The sequence below is a fragment of the Aulonocara stuartgranti genome, assembly GCF_965226115.1.
Source record: "Aulonocara stuartgranti genome assembly, chromosome: 2".
Classification (NCBI taxonomy): Eukaryota; Metazoa; Chordata; class Actinopteri; order Cichliformes; family Cichlidae; genus Aulonocara; species Aulonocara stuartgranti.
The window spans coordinates 12627501-12650091 of record NC_138940.1 but is presented as its reverse complement, the minus strand read 5'-3'; the positions used below and the strand labels follow the sequence as shown (position 1 = coordinate 12650091).

Below are 22591 nucleotides of genomic sequence, written 5' to 3'. Positions count from 1 at the left end.
CTGTTACCCACCAGCTGACCGGGTGGTCACTCAGGTTAAACATAATATATAAGGCTGAAATGACAAAACCAGCACCAGGTATTATACGAAAAACCATAAAGCCTTTGAACTAAAACAAACGCTGTTGTGACAGTGACAGTGATGTACACTGTCTTGTTGGTATATATGTATGATTTGTATCACCTTCATGTTTTCCTCTCACCACGTATCCAAACCGATATCATGGCCAGCAGCTTTTACAGCTGTGGCTCCAGCAAACATCAGCTGATACTAGAAAGTAATATTAAATACATTCTAACAACAGCTGGTTTCCTCTTTCTGGCGCAAAGTGGGCGATAAACAAACAAGAGAGACGATCAGCTGATCATTGATCAGTTTCATGATTGAACTAGCAACAGGAGAGAGAGGGGGAGAGAATGAGAGAAGAAGAGGCAGTTGTGCAGCAAAAACACAGAATAACTCCAGCTTTGAGTCTTTTTTTTCATTCTAGCTGAAGTACAGGACGAATCGCGTTCCTTTTTCCCTCAATACGGATGTATTGTAATTGGTCCAGCCCAGAGTTGATCATGACCAATTGGCTAATCCACCACCTTTCATTGTTTATAAAGTTAGAAAAACAAACAAACATAAAAATGAAAAATCACCATCGGCCCACCAACGGCCAGTTCAGCTATGCTGGTGGGTAACAGGCATCTCCGAAAATGTTAGAGCACTTATGCAAATATGTGATGTCTTGATAAATCGAGCAGGTATTTGAAGTTTACACAGCTACATTCTCACATGAAAATATCTTAAAAGTTTATTTTGTGACCCAGAAAGAGTAATATTTCAAACTCCGCCACTCTGTGTTCCTCTGCCACTGACGAAATGGATTCTGGGATATTGCATTTCGTCATTTTGAGCTGATTGGAGACCAAAACAGCCAATCTGATTTTTTGCATCCAAGACTGTGATTGGCTGGTTTTGTGGAACAAATATAACGGTGTAGAGAAAGAGTTGAGCACGCACGGGCAGAAATGTTGAGAGCGCAAGCAACACATTGCGAGCAAACGCAAATGCAAAAACTGAGCGAGAGGGGCTGCTATTGTGTGTGTGTGTGTGTGTGTGTGTGTGTGTGTGTGTGTGTGTGTGTGTGTGTATGGATAATAGCAAACACATATTACACACATACATATTTTTGCACGCAGCATGAAGTTTGTTCACTCAAATTTAGCTTTTGTTTGCTCAAAATAAATTCCTCCTCAAAATGCAACACTTGCACCTGCAAATGTTTTTTACGTGCGCTCAATTTTTTTTACGTGTGCTCAGAATAGTGGCACAAAAATAATGCCATACATAACGAGTGTGTTTTGCATATGTTTTGTGTGTCTGCGCTCTGATGGAAACTAATTTCCCTGCTGGAGCGTCTTCATTTGCTTTCATGTAGAAACTTTACATAGAAACACAGAGGTGCTGTTTGTGTGCTGCTTCACTGCTTCTGCTGCTCTCTGATCAATGTCCATTATCGGCAATCAGATTCCATCAGTCTGCACTTTGACTCATTTTATCAGCCCGATACAGTGCAACAGGAAGTGTTTATTCTCCTTTTAAAAAATCCTCTTAAACTAGGAGAATGGCAGTCGGAGATGTGTGCTTGATCACTGATGCATGGATCATGGGGTGTGGCTAATAGTTATGATTCCAATTCCAACCCCAAAGATGTGAAACGTGCAGATCCAATGCTTGAAAGCACAGAAACCTACCCTGGTGCAACGGGACAACAGACTGCTGTCTCCCTCACGGTGGAAACAAAATTAGAGTCCACATACATTTGGCCACATAGTGCATTTTAAGCTGGTGGTGGGACAGCAGTGTAGAAAAACTCCAACTTGTACACTTAAAGTTTGAGCTGGAGGCAGATGCTCCGTGTCCCTCTATGTGTTCATATTATATAAACAGTACATGTGTATGGTTCCATATATATAGCCTAAGTGGAAATGCACACACACCTGCTCAGCTCTGTACAGCACGCTGTTTTCTCACAGAGAGTCAATCACCGCCTGCAGCGTTGTGCTCACAACCTTCACTTTGAAAGAGAGAGAGGGAGGGTGGAAAGATGATGAAGAGAAAAAGTGAAGAGTTGCTTGGGAACAACAGGGAGAGAGAGAGACGAGAGAGAGAGTGCTGGTTTGGCTGCAGGGCAGCGTGTTCTGTTGCACATGTTAGTGCTTTCCCAGCTCTATAAAAACTAACTGACACGATGCATTTCATTCAGCTCACCTGAACCCTCACAACTAAATGCATAAGCCCAACCCCTGCCTGAACCCCAAAACCACATCAGAACAGCCCTGTGAGGTCATTGGGGCCAAACTGCCCTCACGCATCTACTGACGGATCGGCATCAGAGAAGAAGACACTGATGAACTGTAGCCAACTCCTGTTTTGATAGTGGTTCAGCTAAAATGTATAAAATTGCTTCATTATCGACTGGGTGAAATCACCACAACACTCGGGGAGCCCTGAAAGCCTTTTGTATTATTTAGGTCTACAGAATTTGATTAACTGAAAAAACCCCCACAAAGGGGGGACAAAGGACAAAAAAAGATTGGAAATTAGCGTGTGGCCTCATGACTCAGTCCTGCAGTAACTTTCCTGCTGACCTCATTTTTGGGAGCTTTCCTTTCACAAAGCCTTGAACCCCGAGCAGCTCGAGATGCTTGGAGGAGCGCTTTGCACGGCAGCTCGCTATGGAAAGCCTCATTTAACATTTATTGTAAAGGTTACCAACATGAATTCATTTTATTCTGTTTTAAATAACTAACATGTAAAAAAGTGCGTAATAGAAGCCTGCTTTTGCACTGCAGTTTATTATTGCGCGGCGTTGGCCATACTTGCCCAGCCCAAAGTCAGCTTTGATAATGAGGATTATTATGAGCTGTCAGTCACAGGGCTATATAATAACTGGACCGCTAGTCTTGTGCTTTTTACATCTTTTTATACCTGAGCGAGCACACACACACACACGCACACTTCCATGGATGCTACAGGAACAACTCGGGGTTCAGCATGTGGCCCAAGGATGCTGCAACATGTAGACCGGAGTAGTCAGGGAATCGATCGACCGACTTCGACCTCCCAGTCTCTGCATCCATGCTCACATTTACAACTACTGATTCAGAGAAACCAATCAAGCGAAGGAGAACTGTGAGAATATCTCCACACAGTCCTGGCACCGCTGCCCAGCAGGTTCCTCATTATTATTCCCTGAAGCCCAAATGAACATATTCAAATGTCCTTTATTGTCTGACCCACAGTCAGGCCCCACAAACGTTTAATATGCACCCACAAAAATATATAATTTTTGTGGGTGCTTAGGGACAGATGAAAAAGGCATATAATGTGATGGTCAATAGAGGCCTGTAGTGCCCTATATATAATATCGTCTTATTGGGTTAGGCCAGTCCCTGAAATGGATTCAGACAGTTTTCAATAATTTATTAGACTGCTTTTTATGCAGGAGATGAACCAGTTTATCAAGATTTTTCTACCCATTCATTGTACCCGTGTTACAGTTGGGTCCAAACGTTTCTGGACGGCGACACGTTAACATGTCTCGGTTTTTCTAAACACTCCCTGATTTCAGAGGCTTGTAGTTTGGACGAAAATCTTAAAGTCTAGAAATGTGTCACCGTCCTAAAACCTACGGACCTAAATGTGACGCCAATGTTCTTTAGGAAAATGACCACAACAAACGTGTTAGTTTGCATTCACACTTACATCGCTTTGTTCATTATCATCCTAAAAGACACGACTCCCACATCATGGAGCATCACAGGTGATCACTCAGAGCAACATCACATTGATTTGTCGGGGAGGAGTAAACAAACCACGCCAGGAAAATATCCCCAAAGCCTAACAGAGCCAGAGGGAGTCAAAGGTGCGGGGTTTTCCTTTAATTTGTCACCAGCATATTACATGTTTTTATTCATGCACCTTTGCCTCTCTGCATTTCTCTGCCCTGATGCTCGGAGCCATATCTCTCTCTCCCTCTCTCCATCTCTTTTTCCACTCTTCATTCATTCTCCACTCAGATTCAACACAGTTGTGTCGAATTATCGCTGGCAGCCGCTCTTCTTGTGGGCCGAGTGTGTGGGTGTGTGTCCGCGAGTATGCGTTAATAAGTGTGTGTTGTCAGTGTGTTGGTTTGACAGTGTGTGTGCATGCATACTTGATAAGGACAGACTTTTATAAGCATGCACAATGCAACCTCACACACTCTTATCTCCCACAGAGGGAGGTAATGAGGATCTCTCACATACACACACGCACGCACACACGCACTTACACACACACACACGCACACACACACACACAGAAACGCTGTCTCTCTCTCTCAGTTATCTCCCTCTCCGTGTCTCGGCTGACAAACAGCCAGCGAGGCGTCGTGCATTCCTCCTCTCATTGGTTTTTAATCATCTCTGAACAATGTGGCCCAGTGAATGTGCCTCCTCCTCTTCCTCTATCACCTCCTGCAGGAGGACAAGCAGCAGGGAGAGGAAGAGGAGGAGACCCAGGCTTATCAGCCTGAACCCACAGCTGGCCTCCTCTTGCTCCTTTTCCTCGCTCCTCGTTGTCCTCCATCCTCTTCTCTTTCGCCTCCTCCATTTCTGTTTCTGCTCTTTATACGCCTCAACCCAAACCCTGCACAATTATTTTATGGGAAACGTAAAAATATATGCTGCTTGCTCTTTATCTCCATGAATAAGTATCAAAGCAATCATCTCTTTGTTTCTTTTCTTACTTTTTCCCTGACAGTGAAGTCTTGCATACAGCCTCAGTGGTGCTGCACTCTGCAATGGTAATGAAGGTCAGTTATTATGGATTCAAGGAAAAATGGTTCATCATGCCCTCTTGTTTTAAATAAAAGTGCATGCGTGCATTTTGCCTGCAGATGATTGAATAAATAGTCTTCAGTGGACAAATTATTAGAAACTTCCATCAAAGTGCAGCATTAACAGTTTGCTGTGGAGGAAAGAGGCTGTGATGAGCTATCTTTCCTTGAATTCTTAATTCCTGACCTTCATTGCTGCTGCAGTGCATTCATGGAACACACTCGTGTCCTTTATATATGTTTCAGGATTTAAAAAACAGAATAATGCCAGCATTTAGTGGAGGCCTGTGTGCCAACAACAATATATAAGTAATAATAATACATCAGAGATAAAGTGCATATACAAGGGAGTTATAGTGACCATCATTCATGCAGACTGCATCTTTTAGTTGTCTGAAGATGTTTAAAGTTACTCACAGGACTCAATCAGTCATTCTTATGTTAACGTGTTAGGGTGCTAAATCACATTGATACACAGTTCATGCAAACCTCTAACATGTCAAAATTTTCATCACTTCTGTGGCTTGTGTCATCATCAAAATCACAGAATAAACGCCTTAAAAATTTCTTAAAGATGTCTGAGATTAGACTTCAGGCTTTCTGTTGGAAGTTTTACAGAAATGTGACAGACTCTGACCCTATTCCCGCATTTATGTCCATTGATATCAGCATTGCTGATATCAGTGCTTCTATTTTTATGCTGTTGGTGTGTAAATAAATATATCTGAAATAATTCATCGGGCTGTTTTGACCAGCATCTCTCAGTAACTTTAATGAGGAAGATTTGGGAGGCATTATTTTGCTTAGCTTGGAGGATTTCTCGACTAGATCAGTGTGATGATTGATTTTAACTCTCGACTGCCAGTCTGAGGTCTTTGTGGGTCCAGTCTGTTTGTAGCAAATGTTCATTCAGTGTGTTTGGCTCAAATTATTCATGAGCTTGTTGTCCACCATGCTGATGCTCCCTCTGAGACTTCTTTCTTGCCTTGAATATTATTTTATGCGTGGCTCGTTCGGCTGTACAACAGCAAAAAAAGCTTAATCTCCCCTAAAAACTCATAAGTCTTGGAAATCAGTAATTCTGTGTTTTGAACACCAACAGTCTACAGTGGAGGCCCGCTGCCTCTCAGGGTTAAGAGTAGACTGAAAATAGGGCAGCAGGAGAAACAAAAGGGATGGAGGTCCAAGATGGCGGCAGGTGTTGTGGCAGAGGCTGATGTGGATGTTGGTTGGTCTTTAGATTCCTCCCCTCTGATCTGCTCCACTTTCTCATGGTGCGACCTGCTGAGATGGCATTTCTATTTCCGGCAAACAAACAAGCACACAAGCGAAAAAACAAAAAGGACAAAAAAAGGGAACAAAGCGAGTGTGCTGGAGGTGACGGGCAGAAAGGGATCTGATCCACTTCATTTCTCCTCTGTTTACACGTAGATGTGATTCACACAGCAAACAGACGAAAACAGTTGTAATAAAACGCCCGACTTTGTTCTGCAGCTTTTTCAGACATGCCCGTTTGACGCCGCAGGGTCTCAGGTAGGAGCTGAGACAGGGAAGAAAATGACTGAAGACCACTTATGAAATAAAAATTAAATAATAAGTTCTATCAGCCTGACAGATCGCGTATTCTTTATATCAGAGTCCACAAAAACATTTTCCAAAACTGTGATGTCTCTCCAACACTTCAGGCAGCAAGTCCCAGGATGTAACAGGTGTTTTTCACAAAACTCATTTCCATGTAAAGTAAGTCCCGACTAAAAGACAGGAATGAAACATTGGTGATGTGTATTTATCTGTAACTTGCTCATCTGAAATATTCTTCACACTGATCTAAAATGTTGCTGTTTGTGCAGAAATTGTTCCTGTTCTTTTGAGTCATGTAAATACCCTGGATTTGGCCTCTACATCAAAAGGTTTTTGCTTAGACACAGCACTGGTTCATCCCTTAGCTGTCTTTTTTTATACTGGAGTGATTCGCAGCTCAGTGTTCAGTGAGTGTTACGTTAAAAAAACAAGAAAGTAATCCCTCTGAAAATGGATTGGACTGAAAATGGTTGACAGAAAACCTGGAGAACTACCGCTCAAGACCACTTTAGAAGACTTCCATGAAAGTTTGGCTCTTTGGAAGCAAAATATAAAGACATGATGAGTGGCTCAAGACATTACTGTATATACACGATCCTCGGCTGAAATCAATTACATCAGTGCTTTTGCTGACGTTATTGTTGTTTTAAGAGTTTACTCTATAGCTAACACATCCCAGTTATAATCTTTAGGGTGTTTGGAGTCTAATGAAATGTAGCTCAGCCCCCAAAGTGGGCTATGGGATAGGTTAAAGCAGCGGTCCCCAACCTTTTTTGCACCATGGACCAGTTTATGTCCGACCAGTTTACGGCCTTTAAGGTGTAGTGGATAAATACAACAAAATAAAACCAATACCGGTACCAAAAAAAGAAGATTTATTCATAGCACAAGGGAGAAGACCAAGGGAAACAGAGTTAACGATAAAAACGATTAAAAAATAACTCTAAAAACTAATAAAAACTCTGAAACAATCAATTTCACATCCGAGCCTCAACTCTCGTGGCCCGGTACAAAACGACTCGCGGACCAGTACCGGTCCGTGGCCCGAGGGTTGGGCACTGCTGGGTTAGAGAAAAGTTTTGTCTTGTCAGTGATGTCGGTACGGTTGGTAATTCAGATAGGAGTAAAAGAACCTCACAAGACCTATTTAAGTCTATATTACTCAAGTCAGAGTGACATCAACATAAGGTTAGAAGATTATTTTTATTGTCTAGGTTCATGCCACCATCACAAAAACCCAAAAATCAAATAATTTCATAGGAAGTCTTCCTTGTGGCAGTGTGAATAAGACTGAGAAGATGCAGAGAAACCAAAAATGGATATGGTGACATTTTTAGGTAGAATCTGGCTTTACAAATAGCAGACTCACTGAGCTCCACCATTTCAGGGATTATATTGGGGAAAAAAGACAGCCAGTGTGACTGTACAGCTCTGCAGCGAGTCCGGTTATTACTGAGTATTTGAATGTGTTTACCTGGAGAGGAGCCCGTCGCCTGAAGCACCGGGGATCTGGGGCTTTTGATGCCTTGACAGCACACTGTGGCCACACAGTTTAAAGGACAGCTCCACCGCGGGTTGAGTTTTGAACATTTTCCATCATTCTGACATTAATTCAGCCGCTTTTACCTGCCTGCTGAACAATTACACACATTTTCAAATCCTTGTAGTGGAGCCACTCATACTATTTAGAATTCAAACAGCAGAGAAAGTGGCTGGTGAGCTAAAGTCTCTCAACTAAGACGGAAATTAAAAGTGCAATTGGCAGGATTAAGATGCAGTCTGATCGCCGCTTGGTTACTGGTTTGAAACTGGAAGGGAGGACAGTTTGTCAGTCTAAAGTAAGGCAGTGAACCTGTCAGCATCTGCAAGGGGGGAAAAAGCTGCTTAAAAAAGTAGAGATAAAGATTTAAAAAAAACTGTTTCTGCGTGATGAGCACGGATCTGCTGGTTTTACTGGTTCAGGGTCCTGATAGGGGCCAGTTGCCATGGTGACAGAGTATGTGCCAAGCCAGGGATGTTGCTTTTTATCAGCCTGGCTGGTCAGATGCGTGTGATTGAAATGTTTGACCGTGCATTGTGTGCCTTTTTGAATTAGGACAGTTTGTTTGGCAGCACTCGGTGTATTTGCACAATGTGTGTTTGTGTGTGAGCGGTGGCAAGCGTCCCCACAGCGCTATAGGGAGGCTAATTGTATTTTAATTACAAAACCATCAAACGCACAAGTCAGACAGTTACCTTCCACCCCCAGAAAACACACAGTAAATGGAGCAGTTAAGTGTGTGTTCAGCCCGCTGCTTTTATTAATACTGATGTCTCATTACAGACGCCAGTCAGTGGAAGGAAACTTGAGGACGCGCGAGTAGAAAATGCATAACAAAGCAAACGAAACCATTTATTTTATTTAGGTTTAATAATGTGCGGAATGAAACGTAACCCACATATTTTAAATAATCAGTCTTGTATACTTGCAGCCTATATTTTAATAAGCTCTTTGTAGCATCCTGATTCTTTCAGTATTTTATATTTCTTCAGAGGTTGACTCGGGTTTGTGCCCTGCTCCTGTACATCTCTCTATTCCATCTGCTTTTTCTGTAGATGACTCCAGGAGCCGGTTTATTTGTTGCATTCACTGCACTGCCACCTTAACTGCAATGGCCAAAAAAGAACTGGACACATTTTCACCAAGCGTGAAAGCAGAGATGTTTGGGTTAATAGCAGTCGGTCTGTGAGAATCTCAAAGTTATTCACTGGAAAAGCACTTGTCTGAAATTGCTTCTGACTTTGGCTTTTGTGGAGAAATTATGTGAACGTAGCCTTTTAGCAACATCCACAGTCTAGGCCGAGTGTTGTGTGGTGGAAATACATTCGGTGATTTTATTGCACATTCTAGAAATTACTTGCTAGTTTGTTATTTCAATAATCAAAGCGAATTACTTTCTTTTGAATTGTTGTCAGAAAAAATAAACTGAGAACTTTGCCGCGGTGCAGACCAGCACATTTTTTCTTCTGGAGCAGCTAGAGCTGGGCGATAGAACGATAACGATATGTATCGCGATATAACTTTTACTTGATAGAGAAATTAAGCTATCGCGATAGACCTCGCCGCTCTTGTCCTCTTAAAAAATAAAATAAAAATAATAATAAAATAAAAAAAAGGTCAGCCAATCCAAACTAAGTAGCGCAGAGCCGAACCAATCACAGCCGCAGCGTCACGTCGCGTGACTTGTTACGTACAGCACAAGTGCCAAGCCGCACGTGTGTTTGTTTGGGAAGCAGCCAGCGGGTAATGGAGGAAATGAGTGTGCCGACTAGAAAAATCAACCGAGCGTGACTGAAGAGAAAACAGATAATGGTTCCAATGCCGGAGAGATTTTCGAACGGAAGAGCCATAGAAGTTCCGTAGTGTGAAGGTATTTCGGCTATTTCAAGTCTGACAAAAAACAGAGTAGCGTGCACTGTAAATTGTGCCGAAAGCAAGTCTGGAAATACAATAAACTGGTGCATGCGTCACACTGTGCGCCACGTTATTGTTTCGGTGAAATGAATTTCTACAATACTGTTAATTCTACTCTCTGCAGTGTTTAAATGCTTACATATACACACAGTTACTGTCCCTCCACACATACGACTCGGTTCTGCTTCTATGCCCCAGCTTTGTTTACTTTTTCCCACCGAGGCTTCTAGACTTCTGATTGGCCAACATTTCTGCACGGTTAGGAATCTAGCGCCACCTGCTGCTTTGGCATGTTCATAGCAGCGTTTTCCTTCATTTCTGCCTTTATGTGTGGACGGGATTATTTTTTAAAACGAAAACGGAAAATCTCCGTTTTCAAAAATACCCGTGTACGTGTGGAAGTAGCCTCAGTCTCTGACTGGAAGCGCTAATTCGTCATTCGGCTTTTGTCAGACTAAAGTAACTGTTAAAGCTGTTTGAAAAGCTAAGCTATACAACAAGGAGAGATTGAGAATTTCCTTGTAGTTCTCAGTTTATTTGATATTGACAAAAGTTAGTCAGTTTTGTCTGTTCTTCTGTAAAACAAACTAAGATTTATTTTTAGAATTAATATTTTGTTTCTAAGTGGAATTGACAATTTAGTCTGTTTCGTTTGTTCTATTTTGAAACTTAAACGCTTTAGCGGCTGCCTTTTGTGTAGTTTGCAATATTTGCCTTTATTTATCTGAAAAAGTCTCATGTTCCTTAACTACATCTACCCTGTTGAACTTATTATGGGAAATAAATATTTAAATAAAAACAAGCTGCTGATTATTTCACATTTTACTTGTGAGCAACGGCACATTTAAATCTTACAAATATAGTTATTTGGCTTATATCGTGATAGATATCGTTATCGCCTGAAATGAAAAAAAACATATCGTGATATGAAAAAATCTCATATCGCCCAGCTCTAGGAGCAGCCTACAGCAGCACAGAACAGAAAAGACAGATATGAAAAAGTTCATATCTGTTAAAACCTTTATTGGCTACGGCTGCTGAATTTATGTGACGTTACTGAGTGCAATAAACTGGAAACACTTTAATCTCATCAATTGTTCTTTGTTAAAAGGCCGGTTTAGCTTAACGCTAAAGCATTTGCAGATAACATCGCTGAGAAGAGATGATTCAAAGATTTAAAATGTGATGAGATGAAAGTTGACAAGTGTGAGGTGCAGAATCAAAGTAGAACCTGAAGTGAGAATAGAGCAAATGACTGTTTTAAGGTTATTTTTACAGTCCAGCTTCTATTTGATGTCTCTAATCATTTAACTAACTCTGTAACTTCTGTCGGTGCTGTGCTTTTTTGGAAATCGAATTTCCCAGAGGAACCCACCCGAGGGATTAATAAAGTTCTATCTAATCTAATCTAATCTAATTTAAGATGCATCAGATCAAACGGATAAACAACACTAACTTGAAGTGATTCACCTTAAATGTTTCAGAAACGAAACTAACCCTGTCGCTTTCCCTATGTCATCCAATCACAGCTGCCCCACCGTCGAGTGACCTTCTCTACGGCCAATCAGGCGCAGGATCTGCAGGACGCATCCCAGCACAGCTATTACGACAGCGGCTTGGAGGAGTCGGAGACCCCCAGCTCCAAGTCATCATCGGGGCCGCGGATCGGGCCTCTGGCTCTGCCGGAGGACCACTACGAGCGGACCACACCTGATGGCAGCATTGGCGAGATGGAGCACCCGGAGAACGGTAAGACCAGGTGGAGTTTCCCCTCCCTCTACTCCTCTTTTCACCTCCTCCATCCATCCATCAACCCATAGGGAAGCAGAGGCACATTTGCACACACACACATATATATATATATATATATATATATATATATATATATATACACATACACACACAGGCGCACGACTAAAAGCATATCAGCACCGCTGGGTTTCACACACATTATAACTGTTTTCATTACACACACCTCGCTTGCCCTGTATGTCAAAACGCGGCATGTCAGCAGGAATGTTAACGGCGAATATATTTAATCAAATTCCCACAATTCCCTGCGCTGCGCATACCTTCGTTAAAGAGGTGTGTGACCTCACAGCAGCACAACACAATCAATATGCAACATAATCAAGTCCCACGGCTTAACGAATTAACATCCCAATTATGTAAATCATACCGAGTCCAACCCTCTATCAGCTGCATTTATAGATCCGCAGAGGGAGGCTAACAGGGAATAGCTAACACAATATTCTGCGCTCTGACTTCACTAGTTAGCATTTTGTCAACCTGTCATCATGTTAGCATGTTGATTTTTCTTTCTATATACATATATGTCGTCCCTTGTTTATCTTTTACAGAAAACCAGCTCTGAATATCTTCATAGTCCTCACAGGTTGTGAGTGTATCAGTCTGAGCCTGTTAGCTGTAGACTGTTTACTGAAGCTAACGATGTTAGCGTTCCTCCAGCTGAACACGATGTGCTGTAGTGTTTTTATCGTAACTTGTAAAGCACGATGAAATATTTAAAGTGATAAATAAGGGGATCATACTATTCTACATAATGGTAAGCATATTACATCATCACAAAATCAAATAACATCAGGTATGAAAAGTAACGCTGGATGGATTATGTTAACTTGTAATATGCTAACAGCTAAACGTAAACTTGGCACATTGTGACCCACATTATTACCACAGCATCACTGTGTTGACTGTAAGATTTGTACCTTTGACATAGAAACTCTAAACAGAGCTATAAAAATAACTTGATAATACTGACAGGTAGAAACAAACGAAGCAGCATTTATATGTTGTCTCAACTGATCTACTTCCACACTTACACTCATTATTTTTAGTGCACGAGTATGTTCCCATAACCGAGTGCAACTACACAGAGTGCTTTTTGTGACGGAGAACTCTGAACCATCAAAGCGCCACCAGAGTGTGAAGCACTTACCTAGCATGGTCACATCTTAGTTGTGTGGGAGACAGGGAGGGAGGATGTATCATCAACACCTGCTGTTATTCTACTGTTAGCTAGCTAAAAATTGCAGATTTAGCACCGTGCATGTGTTAAACTGTTGCTAAATTCAGTATTACAACTTCCAAGCGTTATAGAAATAGCAGCAGCTTTCACGTCAGTCACAGTCCTCCACAGCAAATTCAGGTAAGTGCATGACTTGACAGTAGTTGGTGTAATGTGTTGTAACTTTCAGGTCTGAAAAATGAAGGCAATTTCTGTGCCGTGGCCATCAGGGGATGGTATCTGTGTTTGCAAAAAGACTTCCAGTCCATAGACCAGTTTGAGGGGTGTATGAGTCCTCGGCCCTGACCTTATTAGATACTTTCTTGTCTTTACTTTTCCTCATTTCGGATCATATTTAATAAAACAATTAGTCCATTTAAAAATTTTGATAATTCCATGTCCCAGAATTGAGGATTACCCAAGCTATGCATGTTCAATATGGAACTCATGCTCATTGGCTTTATGCATAATCCAATGGGTGGGATCACAGTGGTCCATCCAAACATCAACTCTTGAAGCAGTTAGTTAAGGCGCTACCTTGATACTGATGACTGTAAACAGACTTGATGTGCCCTGTTAGCACTAAATGCTAAATAGTTCACAATATTAGCCTCTTTTAGCTTGTATTACCATGATGTTAGCACATTGACTCATCTCAGATTTATATATAAATCAAGTTTGTATGTGGGTACTAATATTTCTGTTCAAGGAAACCTGAGAGTTTTTCTTTTTCAAAATGTTCTAATTTATTTAATTATTTGACTTGTAAACCATCATAAATTCTTTTTTTGTATGTTTTTCGTGTACCAGTGATGTTAGCTTTAGCTGTAGCCGCTCATTATGGCAGTTGTGAAAAAATTCAGCACGACTTTCTGAACATACTGAATGAGTCTTTTATGCTTTAACTGTGTTATAATCCAGCAACAAGCAGTGGCATTGCTTATAACATGGCAGCTAGCCATAGTAGGCATTAAAAATCAACACAATTCTTAATCATTCCTCCTGCACCTATTAGAGCACCGCACTTCGCCGTGTTTGATACATGTCGAAGGACAAATTACCGGTCAGATGCAGGCCAAAGCGATAAATGGTGAGCAGAAAAAGTAAAGGAGGATGGAAAAAGTGACTTCATGTTTGGATGAGCTGATTCTGACTTCACCTGCAGGCTGGGGGTGATCATTCTCATTAGCTCTGTACAATACTGTATTTTGGGTGCAGCTACTTTAGTATGGCCATAAAACAAGTCAATTACATAAAATTATGCACATTTACTATCCACAGCCCTGTGTTTCTACTGTGTATTGGAAAAATCTCATTTAGGTTCAATAACATAAACCAATCCATGCATTAAAAAATAGAAAGATTCAAGGAAAAAAAACTTGTTTATCCATATGAAGTAAAAAAAATGCCAAAAGATTAAATAGAATAACAGCATTCTGAGGCTTTCCTGAGAAATGATTACACATCTTTGCTGCTGAGAATCTAATTCCCATCTGATTTTTGCTCCGTGCTTCAGTCCTATATTTCACTGAGATCATGATACACAGTAACTGTTGGTTTTTAGTGTTTAAAGCCCAGTTTCCCTCAGGTATAAATAAAGTGCTTCATTTTATAGACCCAAATTATTCATTAGTCACACATTTAAACACACCACCATCTTTTTTTTAAACTTATGTCACCGTTCATTGTTCTGCTCGGGCTCTCAATGCCTCGTTAACACTTGTGCCAATTAAGCTAACTCAGGTGAAATGTTTGAAACTGGCAAGGAATAAAAAGCGGGGGGAGAGAGAGAGGAGGGGGGGGAGTGAGGTTCAGTTTAAATGCCATCCCCGTCTGCTTTTGTGAGGGCGAGAAGACCAACTCTGGCTCTTTCTCTCTCTCCACCCACAGGTCGTACATATACCATCTGTAAACACAATTATTCACAGCTGCTTGCACGCCCACAGGCTACTGCCACCCAGTGTGTGTGTGTGTGTGTGTGTGTGAGAGAGAGAGATAGCGATAGAGAGCAGGAGAGTGTGTAAGTGGCTCTGTATCTGCTCGTACACAGAGGAATGAGGTCAGGGCGATGTTGTGTGTGAGTTGCAGTGTGCAAGGGGATGATGGTGTTGTACAATCTTCCACTTTGATGGTCAAACATGTTTTAGCTGCAGGTATTTTCCTGAGGAAGTGTGTCTGAGTGTGTGCGCTGCTCTAGCAGAGAGGCCAACAGATTACAGAGGATTAACACACCACTACAGATACACTTTACTCTCGCTCTGTTTCTCTCAGCCCGATTCTAAAACTTCAGCCTCCGTTGCTACGATAAGCCGAGCTCCATACTGATCATTTATTTGAACAAAATCCTTCTTTTTTTCTTATCTTTCCATCTGTGAGTAGATCATCCCCTCGCTCGGCTTTGTCCAGCAAATCTCCGTTCAAAATTCCAGCGATTTTTGTCTGCGGGAATTAGCGCACCACAGATTCAAAACGCAGACTCTGTATATCATATGCAGCTGGACGTAATTAAGGTTCAACATTAAATAGATAATTAGGCAATAATTAGACCAACTGGCAGCACGTAGCACGTGTTTTCCAGATTATGTTTTTTAGGAAGTGACTGAGCATTGGTGCCGGGCCGTACACTTTGTTCTGTGTCCTTAGCAGGCTGTTTTGATGTGTCCTTCTGTTTTCCTGCAGACTCTATCGATCAGTCAGCTGTGTGGCTGATTGCTGATCTCAAGTGCTTCAGACAGATTGATGGAAAGCTGGAGGAAACGACTGTCTGCTCTCAAACATGTTTTCTTTTCAGCGTTTTGTATCATTTGATTACAGTTCTTTTACCCTTGTTAGTTAACTGTCTCTTGTGCTTATACAAATACATTGCTCTTATAGCAGATTACAGAAACATCAAACATATCCTCTGTCTATATGGAACTAGTTGAATTCAAACATGGATTCTGCATAGAAGCATCGCTCCACAGCACATAGTAAAGAGTGGCTCTTACATCACGCATGGCCACGATGGCTCTGAGGGATTGCAGCCTGTCCTTAATGCATCTTGGTTCCTTTTCCTCTTGTCTTTGTAGATGGATTATCCACATATAGTAATATAATCTGGACTTAATCCGCATATAAACTGGATACTCATGACATATGACACTGTTCATCCAGGACTGGGCTCACAGTAGACCATCTGTTCCCTGTGAGCTGTGGTCATTCTGCACCAGAGTGTTAACCTCTAACATCCCAGAAGTCACCGGTGACACATCATGTTCAAGTATGTCTTTGATAAAGCACAGTAAACATGGGTCAGTAACAGTTCACTGAACTTGGGAGGCAGAGCCTTCAGCCTCTTCTGTGGAACCAGCTCCCAGTTTGGATTTGGGAAACAGACACAATCTCTGCTTTTAAGATTAGGCTTTAAACTTTCCTTTTTGATAAAGCATATAGTTAGGGCTGGACCAGGTGACCCTCAATCTGCAGTAGCTTTACTCTGATTACCATGATGTACCTTCACTCACCTTTTTAACTGTATTTGTTTATTCACATTTAATTATTAGTTATTATTAATCTCTGGCTGTATTTGACATAAACGTCTTCCTTCTCTCTCCCCAACCGGTTACGACAGATGGCTGCTCCTCCCTGAGCCTGGTTCTGCTGGAGGTTTCTTCCTGTTAAAAGGGGGGTTTTCCTTCCCACTGTTGCCAAATGCTTGCTCATAGGGTGTTGTTTGGGTTTCCTCTGTATTATTTTAGGGTCTTTACCTTGCAGTATAAATCACCATGAGGCAACAGTTGCTTTATACACGCTCAGTACGTTTCACTGTTTTTATCTGCATTTTTTTCCATTTGTCATCAAATTGGAAAAAGAAAAAACATCTATCTCTTGGTTTCTCTGCTTATCTGATTTAAAACACATACAGAGCTCTTTTTTTAATGTAGTTGAATTACTTTAAACATCATTGATTTTTCTCGATGAGCATGTAAATGGCAATTGAAAAAAAGTAAAAAAAAACCCCCAAAAGCACCAAGAGGCAAACTTGACAGAATACTGCCTGAAGTCTTTTAAAAGCGTTGCAGGACAATGATAAAAATAATTTTAGACTCGTTATCACCACAAGCAATAAGTAAGCAAGTACCTCATCCTATCACACTTGCCCTGCCTCTTGCCTGCTGTGACCAAACGGCCCCACAGACAACACAAACATGCTTTCAAACAGACTGTGGTTTGTTCTGCAGAGCTGAGAGCAGAAACACCGCCCGATGTGGTGAGATCTCAATCATTTCAGTCCTCCTCTTCCTCTTTAATCCCGCTCTCCATCCTGTAAATGGTCAGATAATGGACGTTAATTCCATCAGGCCGTCTTTGCTCTGCTAATGCACCCACTTCCTATGTGTGATGGACGAATGGAAAGAGGAGAAAAAGCAAACTGAGTGAACAGCAGAGGGGAAGGGAAGAGGGTGCAGTTTGTGGGATTTGAATGGATGTGTGTGTTTGTGGTGAGAAGTGGAGAGCGAGAGAGAGAGCGGAGGTAAGAGATAAAAAGGTGGAGATAAAGGAAAGAACGGCATTAAAAAAAAGCTGGGAAGAAAAGTACAAAGTGAGAGCGAGACGGAGAGAGAGAGGAATCTGCTGCCTGACACTGATATTGCCGGATAAAAAGTGATTTATGAAGTGTGTGTGTGGTGCATTCATCTCTCTAGATGAAACCACATGCAAACATTCTGTATTTGGGTACACACACACACACACACACACACACACACACACACACACACACACACACTCTCTCACACACACTCTCTCAACCTCTTTAGCTGCTGATTGCATCAGTCTGAGAGCTGTAGTAATCGCTGCACAACACACACTCACACACGAGAGAGCGAATGTTAGCGAGGTTTTCTATCTTGGCTCTTAATCAGCCACCAGTTTGATTTCCAGATAAAACAGTGAAAACACAGAAAATGTTCAGTATGCAGGGTGACTTCAGCTGCTCCGCTCCACTTCTGTTAACACACGTGTTATGCGTTAGATCAGTCTGAGCTCACGGGGAGAGATCATTTCTATACAAATATGGGAATCTCTTCATGGGATGTGGGCACAAAGCACCGACACGCGGTGTGCACCAGCGTGTTTAGCCGAGTTAAACATGCCAAAGTCAGACTTCTGCTCAAGCTTCGTTTATTATTTCAATTCCAGTAATATATGCAAACCTGAACAGATTGGTGAGTAATCTGCAGAAGTGTTTGCAAACTGTTGCTGTGTCCTCTTCCATTTTTTGTGAGTGAACACACACAGAAATGACTTAAAACCAGATAATAAAAGTCAGATCTTGACGTTTGGCTGTTTGCAACTGTTAACTGGTTGCAGAGTGCATCTTAGATCAGATGACACTTTAAAGTCACTCTGATAAAAGGGTAAAAAGGACAACACAGTCTTGTAAACCTCTGTGGACGATTTGTGCATCTTACACCAAATCCAACTTTGATAAACCTAAACTGTGTGCTCCTGCAGCGCTGATACTGTAAGTAAATAAGCGTTTTTAAATGTGAGAAAAACAAGTGATGATTTAGTTTGGCGTTGACATTAAGTGCTTTACCGTAAATGATAAAACAGACAGAAGAAATTGGAAAACTAATTAGCAAAACACCGAATGCAGAATAAATGAAAATGCAAAGACCGAGTCCTCACAGCGTTACACAACATACAGTATTTGCTGTCAGCATTGGTGTAGCACTGCTTACTAGTCTGTACTTTATTATTTATTTATGAAGCATGTTTTGCAAACAGCGTTTACACCTTTGAAAGTCTTAACAAATCTTTAATGTGAACAAAAAACGCTGATATTACCTGTCAGTTTTAGTTTTGCGTATTCTTCTGTGTACTGAATGGATTTAATGGATTTTCATTCTAAAACAGCTTTAAAAGCAATCACAGAGTGACTAAATGTGATTTGGCAAAAAGAAGAAAGGGGAAAAAAAGATTCAAGAAAAGTATACTTAATGTAAAATTGATAAAATATTTTGATTTAAAGAAATGGAGGTGAGTAGAAGAGTTCATGTGTTCGCCTTAGTGAAGCTTATCGCCTCCATTTGTCTCCCCCTCCCTCCTCCTGCCCTCCTACAAGAGGCCTCTGCTCTCAGGGATCTTCATTCCCTTCTTTTCTACCCACCACCTCCTCCTCCTCCTCATTCTTCCTCCTCCATCATCTCTCCAGTGGGTAATGATGAGGGGGCCAACAGTCCTCCACAAGTCTGTCAGAAACTCCCAGGACAGAACAGTAGTCTCTGGAAATGCACATTATTTTTAGTTTCTTCTCAAACTTGTGAAGTCTTTATGTCCAAAGGTCCAGAGATTTGCATCAGTACTCAGTGTTCAGCAGCAAAAATAAACTCTTCAGTTTAAGCTCTTTGTGAATATAAAAACGGGGAACTAGGATCACTATTTTGAAACTGACTGTAGGATTAAAGTAAAAGTAAAAAATTATACCGTAAAGAAAATTGCCACAATTAAAAAAAACAAGTACATAAAGTTTAAGAGACCGTTCTACAGGTTTCTTGGAGGTTTGGGTGGGTTTCTTGAGGAGGTGGCAGGATGTTTTGATTAAGGCTCAGAGGTTGAGGGGCTGGAGGGATCATGGTGACTCCATGTTAAAGTTTTAGATTCAAGTGCTCACTAGAGGCGTTTTAGGAGTCATTTAGGATGTCCATGACCCATTAAAGAGGCTTCAAGGTTCAGTCATTGGACTTCTTGGATCACTCGGGAGTTTCTAAGGGTCACTGAGGTGCCATGAGCTGTGTCCTGTTCCTGTTAAACAGTGCTCTCTACTCTCTGTTCTCATAATGTTGGAAACTCTGGAATTTCCCTTGACAGAAGCACTATAATCCCAGTACCCTTTAACATCATCCTCTGAGAGGTTTACATTTCACCCATAACAGGAGAGAAAGTGATGTAAGTCCCTTCTGCATATCACAAAACCCTGTAAAATACCAAAAAAGGGTACCATTGTTAAATATAGTCCAATGAAATGTTGTATCTAACTTTTCAACCAATGTGAAATTATTAATTCCCAAGCTGTGCAGGGATATTTTTAAAGAGATGAATGTTATCCTGATTATTTACATAATAATAAACTAGAAAATATCCATCATACATGCATTCGTGCTGCATTCATTTAGACTTAAAAATGGCTATTGAAGACATAAACTAATCAGGAACTATCAGCAGTACGGCCTTTTTGTGATAGTTTTATATACAAGCCGATGTATTGTTTTAATGACAGCATTGGCCCCCTGCTGGCCATGAAACAGAGTGCAGGATGCAAAATTGCACTGGCTGCACTTTTCAGTCATGGAAGCTGTGTCCATATAGAGTGCATCCATACTGTTAAATAGAGGTTTTAGGACGTAAATCATTGAATCATGGAGGATGTTCCAGAACTCGTGTTCTGAGGTTTTATGGTGCTGTGGTGGGATTAATAAGAGGAGGCTTGTTTAGGGTTTAAGACATTAAGAATTCATTAAGATGGCTCGGTGGATTAGTGGGGAGGCTACGACAATCCTTCAGGAGGGGGAAAAAAGTTTTTACACAGATCATTGTGTATTTGTAGTGTCGGCGTACGCAACGGCAGCTCATTTACTGTTTTAGCAACTGCTTACTTTGCAAAAAACCCACTTACTGGCTAATCATAGAGATGCTGTTGTATCCACAAACACACAACTTTACTTTCTTTACATGTGCACACTCATTAAAGCATGTAGTGTTACAGCACTCCATACTGAGGAAAGAGACTGCACGTTCAAAGCCTTTCTGCGATGAACACCACGCGCACATGTACAGAGCACATATGCACAGCACACGTGCACACACACACGTGCACATGCACACACAGGCAGATCCAGAGGAGTACATAATGATGTAAGCAGCGGTCCATAGTTTAGAAGTGGGACACTCACTGATGAAACCATGGTCCTGAGGAGGTGTGTGTATTCATGTAGCTTCTTGAGTGCATATCCGTGTGCGTGTGTGTGTTTGTCGGTTTCTAAATGTGTGCGTGTTTGTGTGTATATATCTGCTCCTCATTAGCCGGTAGATAAAAGGAGTGTGTGGAGCGATAGAAGAGGTGATCCCTCCCTGTGGAACTATACCTCCCATTCTGTTTCTTGTTTGTATCGCAGAGTGTGTTTTGTGTGTGTGTGTGCGTGTGTGTGTGTTTGTGATGCGATGTCAAGAAGCTTTATAGTAACAGGCAGCATTCGTTGGATGCCCTCTCTTGTCCCCAGGGAGGGAGTAAGGGAGGGAGAGGGGGGTGCGGATTTATTTTTCCAGGTCTGTTGTTTATTTGAGCTTATCTGGGGTGGCCGCTGTACACTACACAAGAAGGTGTGTGTTTATGTGTGTGTGTGTTTCTGAGTGTGTGTTTGTGTTTGGCAGTAGCTGTAAATCGGAGCTGGGCCAGCATTCGACTGATGTACAACAGCAAGGATGCTGAGAGCTGCAGCACACGCACACTGTGTCCATGATTGGATTATTTTGCCGGTGTTGTAGTGAGATATAGATACTGCCTCTTTGTGCGTATGTGCTCCCACCATGTTGACTGAACCAGTACTTTTGTGCCAAATTTGGAACCGCCAGACCTCTTTGTATAGATTTCAGGGGTCGTTGGGAAGTTTTAGGGTTACTTAAAAAGGTTTCAGCTGTGGTTTAAGATGTTTGAGAAGTAACTAAAAAGGTTTTGGTCGTCACTGAAAACACAGCACGAGTTTTAGGCATCATTTTAAAGATTTTAGGGGTCTTTGTGATTTATTTTGGGAGGGGGGTGTAAAGGTTTAGGTCACTGAGAGAATTATAAATCTGGCCTTAATGCTAAAGTATGAAGAATGTTTTAGAGACTTAAAATAGCAGTTTGTGGGGGAAAAATGTTCCTGATATAATTTACGCTGTCAGTAGGAGTTGCTTAAAGGTTGCAGGGCTCATGTGTGTATTAAAATCCTTCAGAGGAGCTTCAGTGAATCACTCAAATGTCTCAGTGTTAACTCAAAATGTAATAAAAAGTCCCAAAGTGTCACAGGTACATTTATCAATAATAAAAAAGTTATTGCTGAAGTGCTTTTAAGGGTCAACGTTACAGATGTGCACATAGTTGCATAGAGGTTCTATAGTCCTGATTTCAACTGTTTTCATAGGAGAAGCAAAGCTCAACAACAACTACATACCTGAGGTCACAGAGAATATCGGCTTTGTGCTGAAGTCTCAGTGACCTTCCAGATATTTCATATATGAATACTAAAGATTGCTGGAAGAGCGGGTTCTGAAAGTCAGCCAGACGCAACTGAAATCTGTCTCTTAAAGTTGTTAAAGGCACTAGAGAGGTCTGACTTATTGTGAATTACAGTTAGCAGAGATGTAAAGCATTTGCTGCTACTTTTAGGGTGATTTAGGTGGTTTTCTATGAAAGAGTTCTTAGTTTGTGTTGTGGTGTGGTTACACAGGTGTAATTTAAACCTTCTTGGAGTTTCAGACGGCACATACGCTTTTAGGAAGTACAGATCCATGGCAGTTTTAGGTATGCACAGTAAATGAGGCAGACTTTTAAAGGTTACTCATAAGGAACTTGAGATCCTTCAAAAGGTTCCAGGTGTCACTGAGGATGGTTGTTAAGACTGACTTAAGTAGA

The 22591-nt window shown here is 41.4% G+C and overlaps 1 protein-coding gene across 7 annotated transcripts in view; it reads left to right on the top strand.

The window, feature by feature from the left end:
* LOC309716895 (protocadherin-1-like) overlaps window positions 1-22591 on the top strand; it is a 236757-nt gene that overhangs the window by 107527 nt on the left and 106639 nt on the right. For 5 of the 7 annotated variants that reach the window (XM_082551004.1, XM_082551003.1, XM_082551008.1 and 2 more), the window contains one exon: window positions 11435-11654. In XM_082551004.1, the coding sequence (XP_082407130.1) occupies window positions 11435-11654 (220 nt within the window). Of the gene's footprint in view, window positions 1-11434; window positions 11665-12265; window positions 12295-22591 lie in introns of those variants that run through there. The other 2 variants (XM_082551009.1, XM_082551007.1) reach the window with 2 other exon arrangements.